The sequence below is a fragment of the Diuraphis noxia genome, unplaced genomic scaffold (genome assembly GCF_037042655.1).
Source record: "Diuraphis noxia isolate RWA-SAM2 unplaced genomic scaffold, SU_Dnox_SAM2 contig0001, whole genome shotgun sequence".
Classification (NCBI taxonomy): domain Eukaryota; kingdom Metazoa; phylum Arthropoda; class Insecta; order Hemiptera; family Aphididae; genus Diuraphis; species Diuraphis noxia.
In genome coordinates this window covers 96,809,947-96,835,459 of record NW_028301711.1, presented here as the reverse complement: position 1 = coordinate 96,835,459, position 25,513 = coordinate 96,809,947, and the positions used below count along the sequence as shown (strand labels likewise).

General features: G+C 30.1%; 2 protein-coding genes across 3 annotated transcripts in view; one reads left to right on the top strand and one right to left on the bottom strand.

Annotated features, from left to right (window-relative positions):
• The first annotated feature begins 375 nt into the window (after window positions 1–375).
• On the top strand, window positions 376–5,453 carry LOC107166369 (uncharacterized). Its single transcript, XM_015515002.2, has 5 exons — window positions 376–439; window positions 521–657; window positions 879–1,224; window positions 1,281–2,012; window positions 5,362–5,453. Exons 1-5 carry the CDS (start codon window positions 376–378, stop codon window positions 5,451–5,453), a joined length of 1,371 nt encoding a protein of 456 aa, XP_015370488.1.
• A 2,347-nt stretch (window positions 5,454–7,800) lies between these two features.
• The window catches only part of jp (junctophilin), a 280,595-nt gene continuing 262,882 nt past the window's right edge, over window positions 7,801–25,513 (bottom strand). For both annotated transcript variants that reach the window (XM_089218689.1, XM_089218688.1), the window contains exon 12: window positions 7,801–9,067. In XM_089218689.1, the coding sequence (XP_089074815.1) occupies window positions 8,978–9,067 (90 nt within the window). In that variant the 3' untranslated portion in view covers window positions 7,801–8,977. The remainder of the gene's footprint in view (window positions 9,068–25,513) is intronic.

Here is a 25,513-nt window from a genome sequence, read left to right as displayed (position 1 = left end):
TTTTTCATGCCCAAAACCTTCTCTTTGATGTGCTCTTTAATTTTAAAAAAATTGCAAGGCAATCCAATAAGTAGTTTCGGAGTTTATCCCGAACAAAAAAAAGTGACTTAATTTATATAAATATAGATAGATAGATAGATAGATAGATACATGGATAGATAGATAGATAGATTGTACGTATTGTATACTGCTAATAACCAAGGCAGGTATTATGCGCTCGCGTTGCCTGGCAAATATATAAGCATTGTTATTTTATTAACTGTTGATTGTTGGCTGGTTTAATCATTTAAAGGCGTAATTGATTGTACTACTTTAATTTTTAAAATGCCTAGACGAAAGTTAAACATTGGTTGATCTCAGTATGATGCCAAAAGAATGCGTGTAGTGCGTAGAGATAGAGAACGACAATCAAATAATGATGATATTGTGAACGACAGAGGTTCATAGTCGAGAAATGATTATTCTGCTATGAACTATGAGTTAACGGTGGATTACAAAAATAACCCATTATTTTTTTTAGGAAATCCTACAATAGTTTGCCAGTTTTGTTCTGCTCTGAGATGGAAAGACAAATGCAAAACCTTATGCTGCTCTAATGGCAAAGTAAAATTAGATGATATAATTATACCACCAGAACCATTGAATTCCCTTCTTAATGTAAGTCACACAAAACATAAACAATTCACACGTGATATTCGTTATTACAACAATGGTTTCCAAATGACTGTGGAACAATGACAAGGAACTGTGGTAGAAGGGCACCCTGGCGTCAAAAAAAATTAAGCTCTGGGCAGGTATACAATCCATCCTAACAATACCGAGTGTTTTCACTTGAGAATGCTGCTCCATATAGTTAAAGGTCCAACTTCTTTTCAAAGTCTTCGCACGTTCGCACAGTGCAAAATGTAATTTATGATACTTTTCAAGGTGCATGCAACGCGTTGGGTTTATTGGATGACGAGTCTCATTGGGAAAACACGCTATCAGAAGCGTTTATATGTTGTACACCTAAATTACTAAGATGTTTATTTACTATCATGCTAACAATTTGTCAAATTACTGATCCTTTGATGCTTTGGCAAAATTATCATGAAAGTATGGCCGACAATATATTGCATCGAAAACGACAGGAATTGTCATCAAATGATATTAGTTTTGACCAAAGTATATTTGATGAAGCTTTATTTGAATTAAACAAAGAAGTGATCAACAGCAACTATTACTGTCCGTTCAAAATGAAAATCAATTAAACCGTGAACAAATAATTGTATATGATTCAGTGACGTCGTCTGTTAATAATGATGAAGGCAAAATATTATTTTTAGATGCTCTTGGGGGCACGGGTAAAACTTTTTTGATAAATTTACTTCTTGCAAAAGTAAGATATGGTGGAAAAATTGCTCTTGCGGTAGCGTCATCTGGCATTGCAGCTACGCTATTAGTAAGGGGCCGAACAGCTCATTCTACATTTAAACTTCCTTTGAAATATGATAGTGACGATACTACGAGTGTCTGTAACGTTTCAAAGCAAAGTGGTACTGGTAAATTGATGCAGGACTGTAGTCTAATTATTTGGGACAAAGCGTCAATGTCCCAAAAAACTTCAGTTGAAGCATTAGATAGAACGATGCGAGACTTGCGTCATAATAATAGTCCTATGGGTGGCTGCACAGTGTTGTTCTTTGGAGACTTCCATCAGATCTTGCCTGTGGTTACAAGAGCTGATGAAGTCAACGCGTCTTTGAAAAGATCCTACTACGAATTTCAAGCAACGAATGATAAAATAAATATTAAAAGTTTCTGTAATTCAGTACCCACTATAACAAAATTGATTCAAAACGTGTACCCGAACATTCTAAATATATCTTCTAAATCATTGAAATGGTTTCAAGAAAGGGCTATTTTGTCACCAACAAATGAGCAAATCGACAAATTAAATGATTTGATTCTATCTAGGTTGGACGCTCAATCACAAATGTACTATTCAGTTGATACAGTCTTAGAAAAAGAGGGTGCGTCCATTTCCCAGCTGAATTTCTTAACTCTTTAACGCCTTCTGGAGTCCCACCACATACACTGATTTTAAAAATAGGGGCACCTATTATTTTAATGAGAAATTTGAGCCCACCCACACTTTGCAACGGTATAAGACTACAAAACAAAAAATTGAGAAGTTCATTACTCGAGTGCATAATATTAACAGGCTGTGGTAATGGAAAAACTGTTTTAATACCAAGAATACCAATTATACCCACAGATTTACCTTTTAAGTTTAAACGTATTCAATTTCCTGTTAAATTAGCATTTTCAATGACTATATAAATAAAGTACAGGGACAAACACTTAACGTTGCAGGAATTGACCTAAGCATTCAATGTTTTTCTCACGGTCAACTATACGTCGACCTGCCACGTGTGACATCCAAATTTAATTTGTATATTTTTGCCCCCGATCCAGAAAAAGTTGATAACGTTGTTTACAAAGAAATTGTTTAAGTATTTGAATAATTATCAAAATACTGGCATAATTCATATCTTTTGTTCCATCCATAGTTATACCTACAAAATGTACACACACAATTTACATACATATGCATTTATCACTACATACAAAAAAATTTTTTTAAACATTATGAAGAATCCGCGGTGGTGATGCTAAATTTATATGGCTAAATTACCATGAAGACGTGACTAAAAGTGGTCTAGAATAAAAAGACATCCAGAAACATCCAGAAAATAAAATAAATAGCAATTTAATATCTGAGAAATCTTGCAATAGCGAAGCATTGCCGGGTCAGCTAGTATTTATAATGTGTTATCGGAATCTTTTTATCACATTATTTTAACTAAAATAAAATCCCAGGGGCGTCGCGAGAGTTTGCAAAGGGAGCCGCGTCAAAGCACCGAAAACCAACATCATAGATCTTGTATAATTATTATAAATATTATTCGCAATCATTATGGAAATAAAAACGACACATCTAACTATCCCACCATTTGAAGTTTTATTTCTAGTGCTAAAGTCACTGTTATTATCACCCGCATATAACATATTTCCCATATTGTATCCGCTGTTGTTTCAATTATTTCATAATAATTTGGGAGCCGTAAAAATATTGTGAACACCGAAAGGAGCCACGTGCTGAAAAAGTTTGAATATCTCTGATATATACTATTAATAATATATAATGGCTTTAAGAAACGCTTTCAACGAAATTAGGTATGTAGTTATATTATAAGAGTTTAAAAAAGTATTTACAATTTTTCCTGGAACTGTTACTTATTATAAGAGAAAAGACGAATATTTTTTATTCAAAACAATTCTTCAATAATCTAAAACATAATTATTATCCCTAAATTATCATGACAACGTAATAATATACTTATTCATAACGTCTCAAACATTATCAAAAAATTTCAATATCTTGTGTTGTCATACTTATACAATAGTATGATGATATACTTGTATCACGATAATAATAATATACGGCCTCCTTGAATATAGTATGTAGTGTTGTTGTTATTATTATTATTATTATATTATACATACACCTCTTTTGCTATTGGTATAGACTATAGAATATCATTATTATTATTATTAGATTTGTAATCAGGTTGCGTTTGTTTTGAAGACGACACGTGACCAGACCAAAACGTAGTTAAGTGTGTGTGCAGTACAGGGGGACAAAACTCGCCTCTCCCTTGAAGCTTGAAGCACAGGTTTTGCACGCGCCGACGTCGTTGCGCCGTGTGCGCGCACATTACTATAGTAACATAGTCGAGCGGGCGTGTGTTTACACCGAGCAAGAAAAGAGACATGAACCCACACACTTACACACAACCGTATATATATATATTACGGTTTCGAGTGATTTGACCATTGCACTGGGTGAGAGGAGAGAGAGGGGTTGAAGGAACAAGGATGGTATATAACGGTGTAATCGAGTTTTCGGATAGAAGGGACTATTCCAGTACGCCACCAAGGAGAGACCGCCAGAGAAGACGATATATTAATAAACGTTTGTTGTGTGTGTGTGTGTGTGTACATTATACACTCGGCCGTGGGGAGCGCGCGAAGACGATTTTCGATCTCCACCCGATCACGGGAAAAAGTATAGGTGTACATACGCGTGGGTAAAACTGAAACGTCTGAAACCTACCCCTGTCTCATTATATGCTATATTACTATAATGTAGGTATATATAGTATATATACGGAAACGAGTTATGTAGGTACACAAGTGGTATATTATGGTCGGCATCAGTGCTAAATATAGGTAACAACGTTGTCATACATGAAAAAACAACCCATTGAATAATGTAAACGTAGTTAAATACCAAAAATTCGGATACACCCAAATGCTACATGCATTTCAAAATCTGGGGAAAAGTGGGTAACTGCAGTTCTGCAATAAGTGTCGAGTGTACGCATCAGTCAGGAGTAATAGCCACTAATATATGATGTAAGTATGTGTTGAGTTGATTAAAGCAACGATAAATAATTTCACGTGAAAACGATTTTGAACCAAGCCTCATTTAATATAGCTATTAAAGTAATACGGTAAGTTGTATTGGTTTTTAATGAAAATATCGCATTTGAAAATTTCATTGTACGTATGTGTAATAATCGTAAATAATAATATGATATACTTTAAATGTTTTGGGGTAACATAAACCGGATAGGAAAGTATATTGCTTTAATTTTCCACTTTGAGAATAGTTTTTGGTAGCAAATTTTATTTAATTGGTAGTTTGGGTGGTAGGTATAGAGTAGGTGTAGAGTATAGCATAACTTGAACTATAAAAATTATTATAGTATACTATATTTTGAATTTCAAATAGTCAAAATAATAAACAATGTTAATATTAAATTCTATTTGGCATAGGTAATTGCATATTACATCAAAATTAATGTAAACTTAGTACAATATTTGAATTATTTTTTGACATCGAATATAGAATAAAATTAGAGAATTGTCTTAAAAAAAAATTAAAATATGGAACAATTAGATATTTTTGAAAACTCATTCTTGAATACGTTAATGATGATATGAGACAGGCACTCTTCAGGATAATGGAATTATGGATTTTAAAAGAAAACTTATGAAGATTTTAGGACCAGTAAAGGATAACGATTTGGGAAATTAAAGAGCATGGCATATAACGAGACAGAGAGCCATTTCCAGAATCAAAACATACTGGACATAATCAAGAGTGCAAGATTACTTTGAGCTTGATACTCTTGGTGAACTGCACTAAACTCTATACATGATTATTGAAGAGGACGTAGTATGAAATATAGCCTTACTGGGTGACTTTTTTTAAAGCGGTAAGTTATAATTTAATGAAAAAACTTAATTTAGTACCATGCTGGCAAACACTAGAGACTGACAGAGAAAATGAAGACCATCCCGACGATCAAGACGATGCGATGGGGACGTTAGAAAAAGCATAATACCTAATTACGATGATGTAGGTCATAGTCTTACGACTCAAAAATATTATTGTATTACCTATATAGTATTACAGAATGTTTTAGGGAAAAACGTGACAGTTAAGAACTCCATGAAGATGCTCTCACCCACATTATCCCACATACTTCCATCTTGTATCAATGACTGAGAGAACACGAGTCGGGTTGTGTCTTAAAATAATATACTTTTAAAATTAAAACAATCATGGAACCATCTAAAATTCATAAAAAATATAGCTAATTACAAGAAGTTTCCCTGTTTTAACATGTATTAAATATAATTATCGCAATGTTTGTTTACAGCTGCAGGTAAGCCGACGGTTAACATGGTAAGTACACAAGCATTATCATGTTTAGATGATTCGTGCAACATCACATTAATAATAATATCGTACACGCGGGCGCGTAGTTAGCTTTACACCGTTGACTGACGACGACGTTCATTTTCTGGGTGTGTTCCAACCGCGAACAGTGCGCACGAAGTAATAATTAAATTAACTTAAATACTTGACCGCATGCCTATTTTTTCCGGTTCGTTCCCAAGGTCCTATTCCAATCGAAACGTTTAAGTATTCAATATACAAACACTATAATATTCTCAGGCCGTATACCCAAGATGTGATATCCACAACGATCAGTAGCGGCGCCAGGGGGGTCGCGGGCCCATCTTAAAAAGTCTTGTCCTCCCTCCGTGGCCCAAACTAAAATTTAAATTTTAAATAAATCATAATTGGCTATTGAAAATGATCTTATGGACCATGGTTATAAGAATATATGAAAATATTGAGCATGAAATGGCATCACTATTATTTTTATAATATACATATATATCGAGTTCACATATTAATCCCCCCCTGAAAAAAATTTGACTTCATCCTGGTCCACCTGATTCTCAAATTCTAGCGCTGCCACTAACAACGCTTAGTAACGATAAAGAAGATGAGAACATTCTCGAAATATGAATGGAATGAAATAATATAGGAAAAATATTAGAGCTCAGTCCCAAATTTGAAACTCTTATAAAATATTATTTGTTCGATAAACATGCTTATGCACATTATTTTAACTATCGAACACAGTAGTTGGGTTTTTAATTTCGCATCAATCATTGGAATCTGTTTATTCAAATTTCATAAAAGTAGTGATTGAATATTATACAGCATAGATAGAGGGAAACTCCTTCTAATTATATCTTAATAAATAAGGCATTTAAATATTCAGGTATGCAAATTTTTTTACACTTTTTCATCCTATCCTTTCTAATTTGTTCCCGTGGTGTTTTTTCAGTTCATTAAGTCGTGGTTTTTGCCTTTGAAACCATAACGTGAATAGTATTTCAAACATAAAACTTGATTTTTACGACGAGAAAAAGGAGAAAACATCAAACTATTTTATTATATACACGTAGGTATATTTTACATATTATATTAATTTTGTTCACTTTCATAGACATGGGCCTGGTTTTTCGTTTCATACCAATCGATATAATCTATGTAATACAATATAATATGAAGGTAGTATACCTACTTGAATTTAATGAATGCATGGAGGGAGAGGGTTTCTATTATTTCTAAAAATATCCACGTGTATATATATAAATATATATATAATATATATATATATATATATATATATATAAATACCCCTAGTACCCCTTCTGGTTATAGATCTGAATCAATAACACAGTTAAATATTCAGGTAAGCATATATTTTTTTGCACTTTTGCATTCCTCTTCTAAGTTTTTCCCAATATTCAAGCACTAAGCACAATTATATACATTACAGATGTAATATTTTTTAAGAAACCATGACGTTGTGATCTTAATTACCTCTAACAAGACCAACAGATAATAATTTAATCAATTATTAATAACTTAAAATCTAGTAATTCTTTGGTCCAAACCGGTGTAGAATCATCCCATATAATTCCTCACCAGGATAATGAATCATGCTTAATATACATGGTTCTCAACCTCTACGTCTCCATGAGAATCAAAATATTTTCTAACCATCCCCATATGAATTATATGCGGGAGGAGTAGCTGAATTTAAAAATAAAAATAATTATTACGAACATTAAAAAACTTACAATACAAAATATGATATATTTGAATATAGGAACCTACCTAATGTTGTTTAAAAATTGCATAAATGACAAAAAAAAATTTAATAAGAAATTATATGTTGCAAACATCCCAATACGTTTTTTTTCACAATGACTAATTGTGTTTTAATACTATTTTGAATATCAGTGATACATTGATACCTATGTCATGCATATTATTATATAAATGTGAAATCAATAAGCAAATCAATATACAACATAATATTTCGTTTGTCGTCTGTACGGTGTTAGTACGCACATTTTATTATTACGTGCACACACAAAAATATGAAAATTATAAAATTATAATATTTATAATAACAATATAACAACTGCATTGACGTCTCTGTGACGTTCTTTTTCCTTCTCCTTTTGTATTACCTAATTATTTTTTTTTGTTGTTGATGATGCTCATCTCGTGAAACATAATAAAATAAAAACAACATACTAGGTACAGAAATTATACATACAATATCATAATAATAATGTAGAACATACAACAACAAAAGTCTATGTATTAAAGTCGTGTGTATTACGTATGTGTGCTTGTGTGTGGTTTGTTACCAGTACTAATTAAATTACATAAAATTATAATATAATATTGTGTATTTCGATAAAGATTACAAATTAATTATCGTGTCTGTTTCGTGTTTCATTATACTGATAAAATAATGATATTGATATTGATAAAAATAATAATAATAATAATAGTAATAACAATAATCATAACGATAATATTGGCTATATTTTCTTGGTCATCGTATACTATTTATGCGGTAAACAAAAAAAAAAACATAATAAAACACCAACAACATCTAGAGAACGAAAAAAAATCAAATGCACTATAATATATTCACTAACAAAATAATAATATTATATTATACCGAAATAAAAGCCAATCGATTTCGACTCAAATCTTATATAATAATATTATAAGACACCGTCGTCGAGTTGTTCGACGTCACATCGTGTCACTACCTGTATATAATAATAATAAATCGATTTATTCGGAAATAACGCCGTACAACAAACAATATGGTGTTATATGTATGTGTATATATTTATATAATATATATATATATATATATATATATGCGTGTGTATTGTAATTTATTGTTTATGACATTGCCAAAAGTGATTGAAACGAATAAATAAACGTATCGAAACGTTTTCCGGACGAGACGTCCGGTGCCGCTTCGAGCCGTCTCGTCCCGAAACGGTCGTTTTAAAAAAAATAATAATTAATGTTGACGGGCAATAACAATCAATTTGTCACCGCCGTGAATTAACGCAACATAATATTATCATGTATGAAAAATATAATAAATGTATATTTTGTTTTTCTATTTTCATATGATATGGCTGCGGGAAGTGTCCCAGCCGTTCACCACCGGCGCCGCGTCTAGGATGTCAAAAGTTTAAAAAACATCAGTGCCAACGATATGTTGACGATCAATATAACCAACACCAACTGTTGCCTCGTAAACCAATCCTGTAACCAAACAAAACGAAAGTTTAATGTAAAATATTATAATATTGTCGTCGTGCCTAACAATAATAATTATTATTATTTTTCCGCCACCGTGTTGGTACACACGCAAGCACACAACCGAGCGCGCACGCACAATAACGTTCGAAGGACCTTTGAGATGGGCGAGAAATTCCCAGTGGGCAATAGGCTGACATTTTCATATCATTTTTTTTTTTTCGAACCCCGAATAATATTAATACCATAATGCAGAGTTCACCACCCCCCATGTATTACGCTATTACAATTTGTTTTGAATAATAATACATGATATCACGATGACGAATAGTAATTTATCATACTATTATAATAGGTCGACGTACATAACTGGAGCCTAGTGGGTTATTTAATAGGGGTATATGGTGCAACTCGTTTACGCACATTCAATATTTTTCACCCGAAAATTAGCGACCCGATTGCGCACAACGAAACCTGTCGTTAACCCGGGTGTGGGAAACGATGAAATCGTGTTACCTACTATGTGGTCATTTAAATTTTAACCTGATGTCACTTAATCATTGCGATCAGTCACAGATGGTAGTACAAATTATTATCATATTAAAATATTTGATAGCAATATATTATTAAATTACTCGTTAAAATAAAAATAATCTTTTGAAAGGTTATATAGTTTTAGACTTATCGTATACTTCATCAAATAGTTAAGCGCCTACAGTTTTTCAATGAAAAACACGTCGATGACAATGGAAATTTGTCACGGGTAGCTAAATGATTAATATATGTGCGCGATCGAGTTTTACTTTTTTGCGCAAACGAGTAGCAGTCGTATTTGTTCAGGGTAGGGGGCTTGGGTGAGAAAAGATCGCCTGAATATTTTGTGTGTATTACTAATACTGTCAACGACACGCAGTCTAATATTTCGGATTTACGCAGGTGAAACTCATTACTGCAAATAAAATTAGCTTCTGCTAAGTTTCACCGATGCTTTTATCACATATTCGTGGCACGTCTCTTTGTAGTATTGAATCGAAAAGTTTCTTGCTATATAAATTGGGTGAGTGAACAAAGGATGACCAGATCGGCATTACTACATGCATAGAGGTATAAGTACATCGCAACACAGAAATAAAATGAAAATTGTTATACACGGGCATTGGGCAATCGTAGATAATATTGTATTCGTAAAAATGAGATCCGTATTTACTTTGAATAGGTATTCCTTTCAATATTAGGTTTTACGGTTGTATACATCGTAACAGAAAAATAAAAATAAACGAATGAGCAGTTTTATATGCATATTTAAATTATATTTGACAAAATAAGATTTGCGTCTTGTTCCTTTCACTATTTCTTTAATATTATTATGTTTTACAGTTTAGGATAAATATTTCGTTTAATTTCGATACTATTTGCACTAAATAAATAAAACTCTTCGAAACAAAGATTCCTAGAGCCCATTGGTAGTTATTAGCCAATAGGTATTATATTTCTAATCCAATTACAATATTTGTACCAGTGTACAACAGTAACAATTAATTTAATATATTATCATGCAATATTAATAATATAATAACATTATACTTAGCTATTTCAGGTTATTCTACAAAAGCTCTTACTAACGATGTTATAAAACATTTTAAATGATTTAACTACTACATACATATAATATACAAACAATATTTTATTTATTTTATATTTAGATACTTAAGATGCCTCGAAGTTAATAATGATTATTATATTTTTTTTAAATTTGAAACTTTCAAAAGATAATTTTTACAGTATTTGTATACAAAAATAAATGTAATATATCTCTGTATTTATTAACAAAATTATAAATACATATTGGATTGTATTATTTAGAACCCACAAGAAAAGAATCTATGTACTGTTTCTTGTTTGCAAAACAGAGAAGTTGAGGATATTGCACGGAAGTACTTCTCATAAAAATATTTATCGTTTTGAAAAGAATCCAACAAGAAAGAAATTTGAAATGATGATTGTGAGGAAGAAACTGATTACAAATATATAATAAAAACATTAATAATTGTTCATGGCATATGTATATATATTATACATACGTAGGTATGCAATTAATTTTTATAATTTCACATTCTTAATAATATATCGTTACCATATTTTATAAAACTTGAATAAGCACATTTAATAACTATAATGAAATGTTTCATATTAGTTGTATGATTTATGAATGTATAAGAGTTTTAAAATGAATGGGTAAGTATGAAGTCATGTTTTTGCGATATTAATGTTATGCTCAATGGTACTGGTATGCTAAATTGGATAAACGTTGTAATAGTGTATTTAAATTTTGAAGAAACATTAAATCAAAAATGGAGTTGGTCGATTTATGATAAAGAGTTGAATGTGTGACATTGAAAAAACATTATAACGTATATTATGGATAATAATTATTAATTACCTAATAATATAGGCGTGTAAGCAGTATCCGTAGACCCAATACACCTGTGGTCAAATGATTTTGTCATGTATAGGAGGAGAGAGTTGTGGCTGATCTTGTTATAATTATTTATTTTTTATTTTTTAATATATATTATTCTTATAAGTATTATAATACTTATAATACCCTCATACCGCCACCGTTTTACAGGAAATAACAGATTAACAAAACAATTTAACCTATCCAATAATATATAGAACCTTGGTATATTTAAAACCTTGACTGAAGTCGAAATAAATACCATTCCATATTTCAAACAACAAACTATAGACACCTATCTAGAATACGCTATGTATGAAATATAAAACATTATTAAGACGAATTCTTATCATTAGCTTTTGAAATAAACTACTTAATGTAAAACAGCAGATTATTGATGGAAAATAGTAATAACTAATAAGTAATAAATAATCCTATTGACGAGGAATTTCACTCGAAAAAAGTTACTTACTAATTATTTTATATTTTGATTACATATGTATAATATTTATATTTTATATCACTTTTTTTTTTTACTATTTGTGCATCATATCAATATAATAATAATAATAAGTGATAACTATACACACAAACAATAAACTCCAATAGTATAACCTCTTTAAGTAGTTTTTTTTTCAAAATCATCAAACATCTAAGTATGTCAGAAAAAATTCCAATTTCTATGAACTTTGACATATCGAGGATACATTTTAAGGTACTTTCTAGGTACTATTTCATATTCTACATTAGATAATAAAAAATTAACACAGCCAAATTAAATTATACAGTATACATGGGCATTGAAAAATCAGCACACTGCCTATTTCATTTATTATTGGATCAATGGCACGCGTCACGGTTGTATACATTTATACAATAGTGTCGAGATAACTACCGAAGTTGAAGAGAGATAAAAAATCGCTTCAAAATATTATATATTATTCAATATAACCAAACTGAATTTAACCTAACTTAACCTCAAGGGGAATAATTTAAAAATCAAGCTGTCAAGTTTTTCGAGCTACCGTCGTTCAAATTTTCAAGACTATTGTATTTACTATTTGTATTGTTTTAATATTTTTTCTCTTTAAGAGCTGTTTAAAAATTGAGGTAAGTGTCTTGAATTCCTTACAATCTTGTGTTTATAATATTATTGTTGGTGATGACGTCGAGGAGAAGTCGCCTGTTCATTATAATAGCGATGAGGTATATGCCATCACCCTTCCCATGCTCTTGACCGTTGTAGGGTTATGTCGAGTCGATAGGACGTCTTTGGCATTTGAACGTATAATACGCTTAAAGCACCCATTATAATAATATTATTATGCTGTTTCGGCGTTTTGTGAGATATTTTTTTTTTTTTTTGTAATTTAATCGGCAGACCCGGGGTTATACAGTCACCGAAAAACGTGACGTATGAGGTACATACTACATAGACATATCGTAGAATAAATTCTCCCCAGAAATTTAATGATATAGAAATCGAGATTACATTTATGTGTTGACACAAAACGAGGAAAATTACATTATCGTAACAATCGACGATATCAAAATACGAACTAGTGTTGGAAATTCAATGCAATAAACAAAACGTATTCGTCAATACATAGAGACGTGATATTTACCGTAAAGATTTGTAGTAGGTATTCCCCTTCAGTTTCGCGTCATGGTACATGGGACTGTGTTTGGCTTGGTACAATACCATATATATATATATATCATACACCTTAAAAGAGCGCACTTCCCACCGCATACGAAAATATATAAGTAATTTTTTTTTTGGTTTAGTGGGGAGTGGAGAGGGGGTGGGTTTCAAAGCCGTCCAATTATCTACTTCGTTTTTTTTCCATACATTTTGATGATGGATGGATCTATTGGTTTTCCAATACGTGTCTTATTGTTTGTTTTATCATATTATACCGAAAGTCACTTAGCGTCGGGCAGTAGAAAAAAAATACCTGTATATATAGTATACAACAATAAAATTGTACTTTGCGTTTACTGACGCAACGTTTTACAGGCAAAATGACGATGCTGTACACTATGAATAAAACACTTATATATTTCTTTTTTAATTATTGTACATCTAAATCTATGTTAAGTACGTCTATAATGTTGTATAATTTAATTGGGTGGATTCGTATCTATAGTGCACTGTTCTAACACTAAAAGTTCAATTACTCTTCAATTTTAATATTGCAATAGTAACAGGTTGGGTGCAATAATGAGACCCATTTATGGATTTTTAAATAGAATCACATATAAAATATAACTGCTATAAATAATTTCAAAATGATTTCTATTCTCTTTAGATTGATATGGTTAGCTTAAATAATTGCAATTAAAAATAACAATAATAGTTTTAGGTTTTTGCTATTAGTATCAAAATGAAGTGCAAGACCTTAAGATAACGAATTTAAAAACCAATACAAATCTAAAAAAAAACAATAATTAGAACCTGTTTTAGATAAAAAATGTTATAAATATATTATGTTTGTGAGACCAATGAGAGCTATATTGTTTTTATGCATCTTCACTGAAAAACCCCACATGGCGCTTAACCTGCTTTATTATCAAATATCTCGTAGTTATGTAAGACAAGAATTAAAATATAAAAATTAATAATGCCATGAGGCGTATTATTATAAAATTGTTTTATTAATATTATTTTTTAGTAACTTAATTACTCAGCTACATTATAGATTTTTTAAAAGGATTGAATAACATAATGTGTTCCATTAGGATGATTAATACTATCTTATATTGGATATTTTTTTTTTTTTTTATAATAATTATAGAGTTCAAAAATGTTGTATGTAATAATATAAATCATTATTTTATATTATTACATAATAGTTATGAAAAAAAAGAGATAACATTGAAATTAATTAATGTATTTGTTATAAATTATTGGGGTTCAGGACTGCACTTTAAATATTTAAAATAAAGATGCAATTAAAATTACCTAAACTGCTTAAAAATATACAGTTAAAATTATAGGGGGAAATCGGAAGATAACAATATATTGTAGATTATTCATTGACATACTATGCTTTAATATGACTTAAATATGTGAAGTAATACAAAATGCATTTTTTTATTATATTATATTAAAACGAAATATAAAATTGTGCAATGTCTAACTTGATACTTACATTTGAATTTAATCATCTCATATAACAAATGTATAATATTTCACAGTTTCAACACCTAATAGTAACCAATCTATTTTAACTGCTACATCCATTTACGAGAGTGTTTTTCTAATAACTATAATTATCTGCTAATAAGTAGATATTTATGATAGTAGATAGAAATGAAAATTAAAAAAAAAAAAAGAATCAACACTGAAACTGCTGCTGAAGACGCTATTCAACGTTGTACAAAACTTTGGGTGAATATAAAAAATACTCTGTAAATATCTGTCTACCTTTAATGTCCGCTATGCCTGAGCGTAGATTTTCTATTTAAAAAAGACTAAGAACACATTTAAGAATTACTAATTAGTAATTAAAACGAACGAGAAAAGGTAGAATGTTTGGCAAACATAAATAAAGATTATATTTTTGAGTTCGGCAATGTAGAAAATATAATATTTATAGCTTTTATAAAGAAATCTCAAAATACGATCAAAGTTTTAGATTGTATACACAGTGCAAATAATAATTTATAATCCTATACCTACAAATAAATAAAATTGAAGTGTCTATATCTATATGTCCAGATTATTTTTCGAAATGGCTGAACCAATTTTAACGGGACATTTACAGTCAGATATAGAGGAGTTGTAAAGGAGTAAGCTACCTTTTATCCGGAAATTTAAAACTAAAGGGTAGGACCACATGCAAATTTTGTCCTATAAACACCAAAATTGAATTGCTTTGTTTATTTATTATCGGTTACACAGGAGATAAAAGCAAATGGCTGTTCTATTTTATTTTGTCATCATGAAGGGCAAGCCAATTTCCCACGGAAGGTTAGATACACGGGATAATCGTAGCGAGTGAACTGAAATCATGCCAAACTTTAAAAAACTGCCCTGTAAAAGTATTTCATATTCATTTCATGCATATAGATAGGTACATCCGGGACTACATTGTATGGATATTGCGTTTAAGTACACACAAAATAATTATAGTGATGATAATAATAATAATAATAATAATATCACGGACCACGGTAATAATAATACGATAGTGGTATGGCGACCGTGACTTGATTACACGTCTTGAACTCAGTTATACTCGGCGGCACTACAGTCCATTATTTTAACGACTTTTTTTTTTTTTTTTGCTTCCCCCAAAAATCTCGTTCTGCACCCTCGACCAATTCTCCCTTCACCCCTCTCCATCCAACCAACATCCACCATTGTCCACCAGCCGTGTGCTTATTGACGTCAATTATATTAAGCAATAGCTTATAAGCGTGTGTGTGTGTGTGAAAGAGAGAGAGAGAGAGAGAGAAGGAGAGAAGAGAGCTGTCTCTGGATATACATTAAATTATTTAAGCACGTGTATAGTGCAAATTAATGCAAAAAAAAATAAATTCTTACAGAATGCTGAGCACCGCGTCACCATCGGCACGGATTTGCCTTTATGCCCACGATATTATTGTAATATTAAATATAATAATATAAGTAACAATAATATCACGCACTATTGTAAGAGGCCATTAGTCATGTGGAAGGAGTGAGGGAAACCACTTAGGCGCTCACCAAATTTTTATCACGATAAAAAATGACGTGAATTGAGCATTATTGTGCAAGACAGGCGACGTTATTATAATGATCGTACAATCTAAGGTGCTCATGAATGAACAATAATGCAGCTAAAATCATTTTGGCCACGGTAGTAATAATAATGATGATGATTATTATTATTGACAATTGATGTTGCGTACTGACTACTGGTAAATCAATTTATTATGATTTGACGAGAAGTTACTTTACAAATATCATCACTACGTTGGAGGGAATTTTAGCTCTAACAAATATTGAGATATATACTTAGTTATGTATGTTATAAGCTTAAAATTTATTTTAACAATTCTTGTAAGATAATATTATCAAACATGCGTCCGTCAAATCCAGTGAACAGTTTTATAAAAGATACTTTTGAAATTGTATTTAAATACTGATACAAATAAATTCATTCAGAAAGTATTTAAAATGCATTTCAAATACTTTTAAGAAAAAGTGTTTAAGATACAAATAGGTACAATTAATACTTGGAATGTATTTAAATACTTTTCAAATACTTTTTTATTTTAATATACCATATAAGGTACCATATATACTTTTCGTCAATTTTTACATTTGTGTACAAAACAAATATGCGAATTTTACTAGTTTTTTGCTCTAATCAACAGCCATGGGTAGATAATCAAATTTAGGCCTTGTATAATATCTTTACACTATATCGAGGTACCTATGTATAGTTGTTATGGATTTCAGATGATCGTTTTTTTATAATTTTCTAAGGTAATCGGTGTTTTCAAGCGTTTTCAGCGGTCTGCCCAATGGATCGATATCATATAGATGGTTTATAAGAAAATGCATATAATATTTTTAATATTCTTTTAAGTCATCGAACAAAACAAGTTAAATAAGTAGAAATATTATTTAAAACCGAAAAACCAAATCATACATTTATTTTACATTAAATATTGTCATTAATATAAAACTTTTGGTATTTTGTAATTTTTTACGATGGGAACAAAACGAAAATGTGAATATTTTACTGGCTTACTGCTATAATTTATTATACCAGTCAAGAGCAGAAAATAATTATTGGGTCGTGTATAATATATTTACACTATATTTACTCTACTTAGGAAGATATCTACCTACCAAGTTGTTATGGTTTTTCGAAAGATGTCAATTGTTACCGATTATATAATTATCAGTGCGTATCGGTTGTTTCAGCGTTTTCAGCGGTTTACCCGAAGAATTGATATCATAGATTAGGTAGGTCGTAGGTGCAATATTATTATAACAATATTCGTGTTTAGACGATTTTACCTGGTCATTATCACAGCCCCATACACAATTTTTGTTCGGCAAACAGTGCAATTAATATATGATGTAGGTAAGTGTTAAAATAATGCTGCAGTATCATATTACACCCACAGAGGTGCTGATAATTATCTTAAAGCACTTAAACTTCAATGTCTTAGAATATTTATAATCTATAATAATAATGGTAGTAACAATACAAATTCATTTGCCTTCTACAACTATCCACAACAGTATCAATATATATAATATATTATAATATAATCTATTATGTAGGCACTAAAATTAATATTATATTTGTTTATTTTCTGAAAAAAATGTAGTCTCTCCCTCCTAAAATTTAAAATTTCTAGATCCATGCCTGTGCATTTTATGATTTACTAAAGTTTGGGTATTCATAATATTAAAATACAACAATTACAATATTTTAACTATGAAGATTATCAAATGAATAGTATAAAAGTATTCATTATTATTTAAAAATGTGTAATACGGCGAAGTGTAATTAAATAAAGGAATAATAGCTAGGATTGTAAAATGTACAAGTGAAGCTCTAATGGTGTGATCAGATGGAATGTTCGCAAAAATTTGTGAAATTATCAATGGTATAGGATACTACATCCAGCTACCAAATACCATGTTACCATAGTTCCTCGATAATTCATCGAAGGTTCTTAAAATCAAATCATAATAAAATGTAACTGATATTCTATCCATTATTTCATTATATTGGGTACAAACCTTCGGAAATTTTAAATACCAATCACTACCTGTGTCTTTCACACTGAACTGCACGTAGGCATAATCTTATGAATTTAAAATTATGTGTAGAGGTTAGATCTATGCTAGAAAAAGTTATGCATCGTGTAGTGTAAATGTGTAATCAACATATTATTTGAAAAAAAAAACATTTTGAACACATTTTATTAAAATACCATGAAAACCCTAATGGGTTCAGATAAATGTTTTTCTATTTATTATTAGTTTTAAAATCAAATATAAAAATAAATAAAACACAATTTTAAACCGTTGATGGTTGGTCATAAATGGATTAAGCTATATAGCAGCATTGTCGATTTGTGATGTGTACACGTTTGAATAATACTGCCATAACAGTAGATAGTATTTAAATATGTTCAATGAATTATATGAAAGATCAAGTTGTACTTCACCCATACAGCATAAGGTAACATTAGGCACTTACAAAATAAGATAGTTCTATATTTTCTAAACTAATCATGTCATAATGTTTTTATTGCCGAAAAATACTTTTTATTGTTACAATTTCGTTGCGCAAGACTGTTAATAATATAATGTGCCTGCGTTCAACAATGATTATTTTAAAACCATTTAAGATTTTAATTAGATGATAAAATTAGGAGAATAAAGCATAACAATAAGTCTTTAAAAGTTGTCCGGATTTTTAAGCAAACACTGATAAATTCTTTTGCGTGATTATACGTATCGTCGTACTTACGCAAAGTTTATGGAAATAATTAAATACGTGTTTCATAGTCTCCATTACGATTTTATCAATATCAGATTGAGGATTACTTGAACTGGTAGAAGTTCCTGATAGCCAAAGTGCTCGCTTAGCTCCGAATTATATGAAAGTTAATTTCCTAGTTATAGCAGCTAAGTCTTATAGTTCAGTATTAAAAAGCATTCATGTATTTTTATTATTTCTATGACTGAGAATCATGAATTGCATAAATTAACGAAAAAACCCATTTCATATTATGTTTAATTAAAAATGTGACAGTTTAAAAATATTTGAAAACTCATTAGGCACAGGATGGTAGTGCATAATCGCGTGCAGGTGGAAAACTTAAATTCAACTTCTTCAGAATTTGGGGAAAAACAAAGATCAAATATATTTTATTTGCAGTATGCGGGCTTCAAGGACACATCAGATAACGTTTTACGAGATTTTTTTTCAAAGACCGTTGCAGAGAAATTCAAAAAAAAACGATATTTTTATATTACAAGCGTTGGCGTTCAATTTCCAACATAATAAACGTCATAGCAAATAGATATATACGACATATTAGACGTTCTGGCACTCTATTTATCGTTTCTCTCCACCAAGACCCAAGATACAAGAGTGTTTTCAAAAAAAAAAATTACGTAAGTACGCACAAAACAAAATCTAGCAACACCACTGTAAAACTACTATATGGTCGAATTGTACAGGCTGCTGTTTAATACCACTTAAAATAATAATTTAACAAGAGTGGATTTATAAATTTGAAATGGATTGTACTATTTTTTTTTTACAATAACTACAACATTATAATATTTAGTTAATCATCTGCCTCAAATTCACTGAAGCGCGCAAGATACTCCAAAATCCAGCATCACTCTATCAAGCCTTCAAAGATGAAAACACAGCTGCAATCAGTACATTTTTCCATAATATAAACACTAAATACCCATTGTAAATAGTAACTATGATAATGTAGTAAAATGTATTCCAAAATTTAATGTATACATATATATATTTTCCTTTCTTTTTCTTGTATACATTTTAACTAAAGTAGGCTAAAAACCTGTGTTGTTGAAGCCTTAATAAACTTTGCAAAAAAAAAAAAATAATAATAATATTTTAGTTCATAACAGGTGATCATAGATGAAATATGATAACAATTGTTACAGTTATTGGATTTATAATATTTTTAGTTTATGAAATTCAAAACGTAAGAACTACATAATATTATGTTATACAGGGTGATCCATTTAAGTGGGTACACTAATCATCTCGAAATGTATTAACTTTTTTTAAATTTTTTTAAACTTTTACGTTTATGTTTTTCTAAAACCGTATATTATTTTAACTTTTTTCACCATTATATTATTTATTGGTGAAACTATTATCAATTTTTAATTTTCAAACAGTGACATATAATAAAAATATCACGAATTAATAATTTAATAAATTAATAAAACTATTTTTACTATGAATTTACGCGTTAAAATTTTTAATTTTCATTGATTGATTTGCGATGTACAGCTCCTCAAAGTATCGGTGATTGAAATAGGTGTTATTTCGGTAACCGTGGCATTGTTGATACTATTTCATCATTTGTAGAGACTAGGAGCCATAGCTCATAAATTTGATACCATTCGACCTAATATGTAACAATATTGATAACTGTTATACTTTGTACCTGACTTATTAAATGTCCTATTACACCCATATACCGATTTGACCATTAAAGTTACGTATTGTAGACCTTGGCAGTTGGTTGCAGTGGTCGTATAGCATCCTTTACATTGTCTTCACTACACACCAATAGTATGATATTATTACTACGCACATACCTATTATTACCATATAACAATAATAATGATATTACCAACATTTGGCGACACCTAATTATCATTATTTATAATTATTTATGTCCACGGTCTTATTAGATAATAGCATTGATTAAAATATATGATATTAATTAATTAATGATAATATTAAAAAAAAAAAAACAATCAGTTGTAATAAACTGATACTAAAGTTTAAATTGAAATGTAAATTGTAAACTATGTGGCCTGCATAGCACTTGTTACTTAAATAGTTAAATATTAAATGATTTGAATACTTAATGTAATTAATAATTAAACTAATTATTATATGTTTTATACGTTATACCATTAAGTATACCAACAGTTTAAATTTCTTTAATAACATAATATACCTAATGCAATAGTTTTTGAATCATTAAGTCTGTCAAAAAAATTCCATTGATGGCATTAAATTGGATCACTCTGTATACACAAAAGCAAATACATATCGATAAATATATCATTTTACCAAAGAGGGAGGGAATAAAGCCCTTTAGCTCCTCTTCCTTGGATACGTTCCTTAATTTTGGTGCAGGGATTATTTAATATTCTATATATAACTATGTGTATTGTAATAATAATTATAGATACCTAGCTACGACGCTGATACACGCAACCGGAGTGATGGCAGTCTGTTCTGTAATAATAATAACGATAATGTGCAATACTGCATCTATAAACGTTTTTGAGACCATCGATGCGTACTACAGTGGCACGCTAAGGTGGCTGGATGTAGGGGGGGGGGTGGATGGTTGGTTATATACTGGGTAGTGAGAGGTATTACGCGTGCGATTAAACGATTAAAGATAAATTTAATTAACGGTTGATTCGATGGCCATGTCTGCTCATCCGAGTGTTGGATACAGTATATATATATTTATATTACAACAACGAATATAATATAGCGTGTGATCGGTGCATTAAAATAAAACATTCCTATCGTGGTTACAACACCACAGCAGCGATCGCCACTATAATGTTAATTAATAAACGTCTGCTCCGCAAGTGACGGTGTTAAAGGTTTGTGGGTGGGTGGTGTGTAAACGTGTAAGTCGTGTGGGTAAGGATGTAGTCATCGAACTTTATAGACGACCCGTGTATGGAACAGTAGTCTGAACCCGTTAACAGCTGCAGTTTGCTGTGGTTTATCGAAATCTCACGAACAAGAAGCATTGCAGCACTTCATTGTTTAATAATATTATTACAGCGCACATTATTGATATTATAATTGTAACAATAAAATATTGCACCATAAACTGTAGACCGAAGTCCAGTTTCCGGTGAAGGAAGATTTAACGGGCGTAGCCCGTTTCGCCAAATTTTTTTTTATACATACGATTCCCGTTTCTTCCAGAGTAGTTTAGGCCAATTCAAAATTAAGTTGGCAATAGTTCGGTCAAATATTATATTTAAGGGAACGTTATAAAACCTATATAGTAATAAAATTACGGTAATTGAGTTAAGAAAATAAAGCCAAAAGAAATATCGTTTATAAATTATAAGAATATATAAAATCGATAGCAGATAAGAAATCCAGTCGTTATCGAATTGAAATCGATCAAAATCTATAAAGCTCACCGAAAAAATTATGCCTACGAATTTATGAATGCGCTGCATCATCACCATAGCCTATCTTATCTAATATAAAATTTACCTAACCAAAAAACAAATTACATGCTTAAAACTTATAAAAGTAATGAACAAAAAAGATTATCAGCTTTGATCGTAGTGCGTATATGTCACATCGGTGTGTAAACATATCACGAATTTTATTAAAATGGCTGTGTTTTTAAAAAGTAAAAGAAACAAAGATATGAAAATGTTTAATAATTATAACTGCAATTTCGGTTCAAATAACGTAAATGCATGTGAGGTTCGTCGGCGTTATGTAAAACGTTCGTGTTCTGCCACGTTGTATACCTTTGGTTCTAAAGTTGTAAATGAAGAAAATATTTTACTATCTGATCAAGATCACCATAATCATATACCATACAATGATTCAGAAATAAACCGGCAAATTGTGAGTACAACTTGTAAACGAAAAGCTATGGAAGAACTTTTTATACAACCAAAAAAAAATTATTTTAAAAGAATTAGTACAGAACTCTCAACTAACTGATGGCCTAACATCAAACGGTTTTAACACAATTAGAAAAGAAATTTATAGAAGTAGGCGTAAAGTTCTTCCTGTGTTGCCAAGTAATTAATATAACTGAAGCACACATGACTTTATACATCTTAAACTGTAACCTCAAAAAAGAACCATTTGTTTTAATAAATAATCAAGAAAAAAATGTTTTTTATTTTTTCTTGTATGACTAATTTAACATCTTAAGTACAGTGGACACGATTTTTATGGATGGAACTTTTAAATTTGTGCGTGATTTTTTACGCAAATGTTTACCATTCATGGTTTTCAAAACGGACATTATATACTGTTAATGTTTTGTCTACTTCCCGATAAAAAGTATGAAAAATACTTCTATATGCTTAACGCAATTATTGATAAATCTAAAGAAATTAATTTGAATTGTTCACCTAAATATATAACTATTGGCTTTGAACTGGCCATACACTCAGCTATTAATGAAATATGGCCTCTGTTAAAGAGAGTTGGATGTCGTTTTCATCTAACACAGGCGTGGTATAGAAATATTCAGGAGCATGGTCTAGCAACAGAATATAAAACAAATTCGGACATTAGCAAATGGATTAAATACACTTTTGGTTTATTATATTTGGGCCACGAAGAAGTGTCTGATTGTTTTGTTGAAGATTTGATAACAGAATGCCCAACTGATGAGTCACCAAATATTGTGATTATTTAGTAAACATCAATTATATTTCTGAGGATAGTACATTTCCTCCTTGTTTTTGGACATGTAATTCAACGAATATTCTGCGTGTAAGTCGTTTCAATCGTTCTTCAATGACCATTTTTATTCTGATTCTCCATCTATATTAAGTTGGTTAAAAGTTGTGAAAAATTTCTTCCAAACTGATACGCATATAAAAATCAATAGTGTTAAAATACCAAAGACATCAAAAGATGCAAATATAATTAAAAGGAAAGTACACAATCAAAAACAAACAACGAGGTACCGATAAAATGATATTACTGGTTATGAACTCATAAAAAATATGTGTAATAATTTTAAAAATAAAGCGTAGGTATTCATAAATATATTTTAAATGATTAAAATCGATTTTAATATACGAGTATAGCATGTAAATTTTTATCATGACGTAAATTTGATTTTTTAATGATAAGTATTTATAAATGCTGTGTACTAATTTTTAAATTTGTTAAATTTACCACTTTTGTGAAAAAAAAAAAATGTTTGGAAAACAAAGAGTATCGCCTCCTCGTGGTGTTTTCTGGATGACGCTAAATGATGCATAAATATTATTGACAACTTTATTTTAAATTGGTCTAAACTACTCTGGGTGAAACGGAAATCATATTATAAAAATAAAATTTGGGCAAAACGGGTCCCACCCGATTTAAAATTTAATGTATAATAATATCTTTAAAAAATATATATATATATATGTAGAATTGTAAACTCCATTTATTTGGACGAGTTTCGAAGAAGAGAAATCGTGATTTTAAACTGCAACAGCTGAAAGTTCGTTGTAGTTATGGCATGCATAATATATGTAAATTATACGATAGTGGCATTTTGTTTTTAATTTTAAATCCACGTTTTTTATTTTTAAAAATGTTAACCAAATTTAAAGAGTTTCAAACAAATTACTATTGGTGTAACCATTGCGACTCTCCAACCCCGTCAGTTAATGTAAAAATTGCGTTTCTAACAATATGTAAATCTAGCTGATTGTATGATTTTAATGTAATCTACGTTTACATATTATTAAAATGCTAGTCAATGATGATAGTAGGAAAATTATGTAATTTATGCCCTACCCCTAAAATAAATTAACTATTTATGGAAATATAAAACGTATTTTATAGTACGTACCTACCTCCTAATTTAATCTTAAGCCATTAAATAAATTTCGAATATTGATGGTCAAAGACGATAAACAATATAATCAGTATAATAACTAGAACCATTTTTTTTTTCGTAGTTTCGATTTTTAACTCGTTAATTTTTAGATTCTGCACGAAGTGATGAATGTATTAATTTTACAATGATGTGTGTGTTTTTTTTTTGTGTCTGTGTACAGCATAACTAGTTGAAATAATGCTTCGATTTAAAACTTTGGGGGTGGTTTCCGATGTAAAAGTGAAGATCCTTGGTGCATTATAAAGGTCAAAAGTAAACATTTTCCAACAGTTTTCAAAAAAATCGAGAAAAACAAAAAAAAAAATGACAGAAAAACGGGAATTTTTACGCAAAATCAGTTTTTGACCAAATCGATTTTTTTATATGGTAGTAATTCAAATAAATTAATCACTGTAAATACTTGAAATTTTCACCAAATGTAACATAAGTTAGTGTTATCTATATACAGTTTAATTTTCAAAATTTTTTGACTTTGTTTGAATTATTTATAGACCACTGAAATTTTCAATTTTTTTAGAATTTTTTTTTGAAGTGTCGTTAAAAAAATGTTGGACGACCAAAAAAACTTGAAAATTTAATACAAGGTTCCTTATGAGTTGTTCTTATTGTAGCTA

Excerpts from the sequence above, each read along its gene's own strand:
- LOC107166369 (XM_015515002.2), top strand. The coding sequence starts at position 376 with ATGCGTGTAGTGCGTAGAGATAGAGAACGACAATCAAATAATGATGAT. Across the intron at positions 658-878 it reads CATTGAATTCCCTTCTTAAT|TCTTCGCACGTTCGCACAGT; the intron begins GTAAGTCACACA and ends TTCTTTTCAAAG. Across the intron at positions 1,225-1,280 it reads GATCAACAGCAACTATTACT|TGACGTCGTCTGTTAATAAT; the intron begins GTCCGTTCAAAA and ends TATATGATTCAG.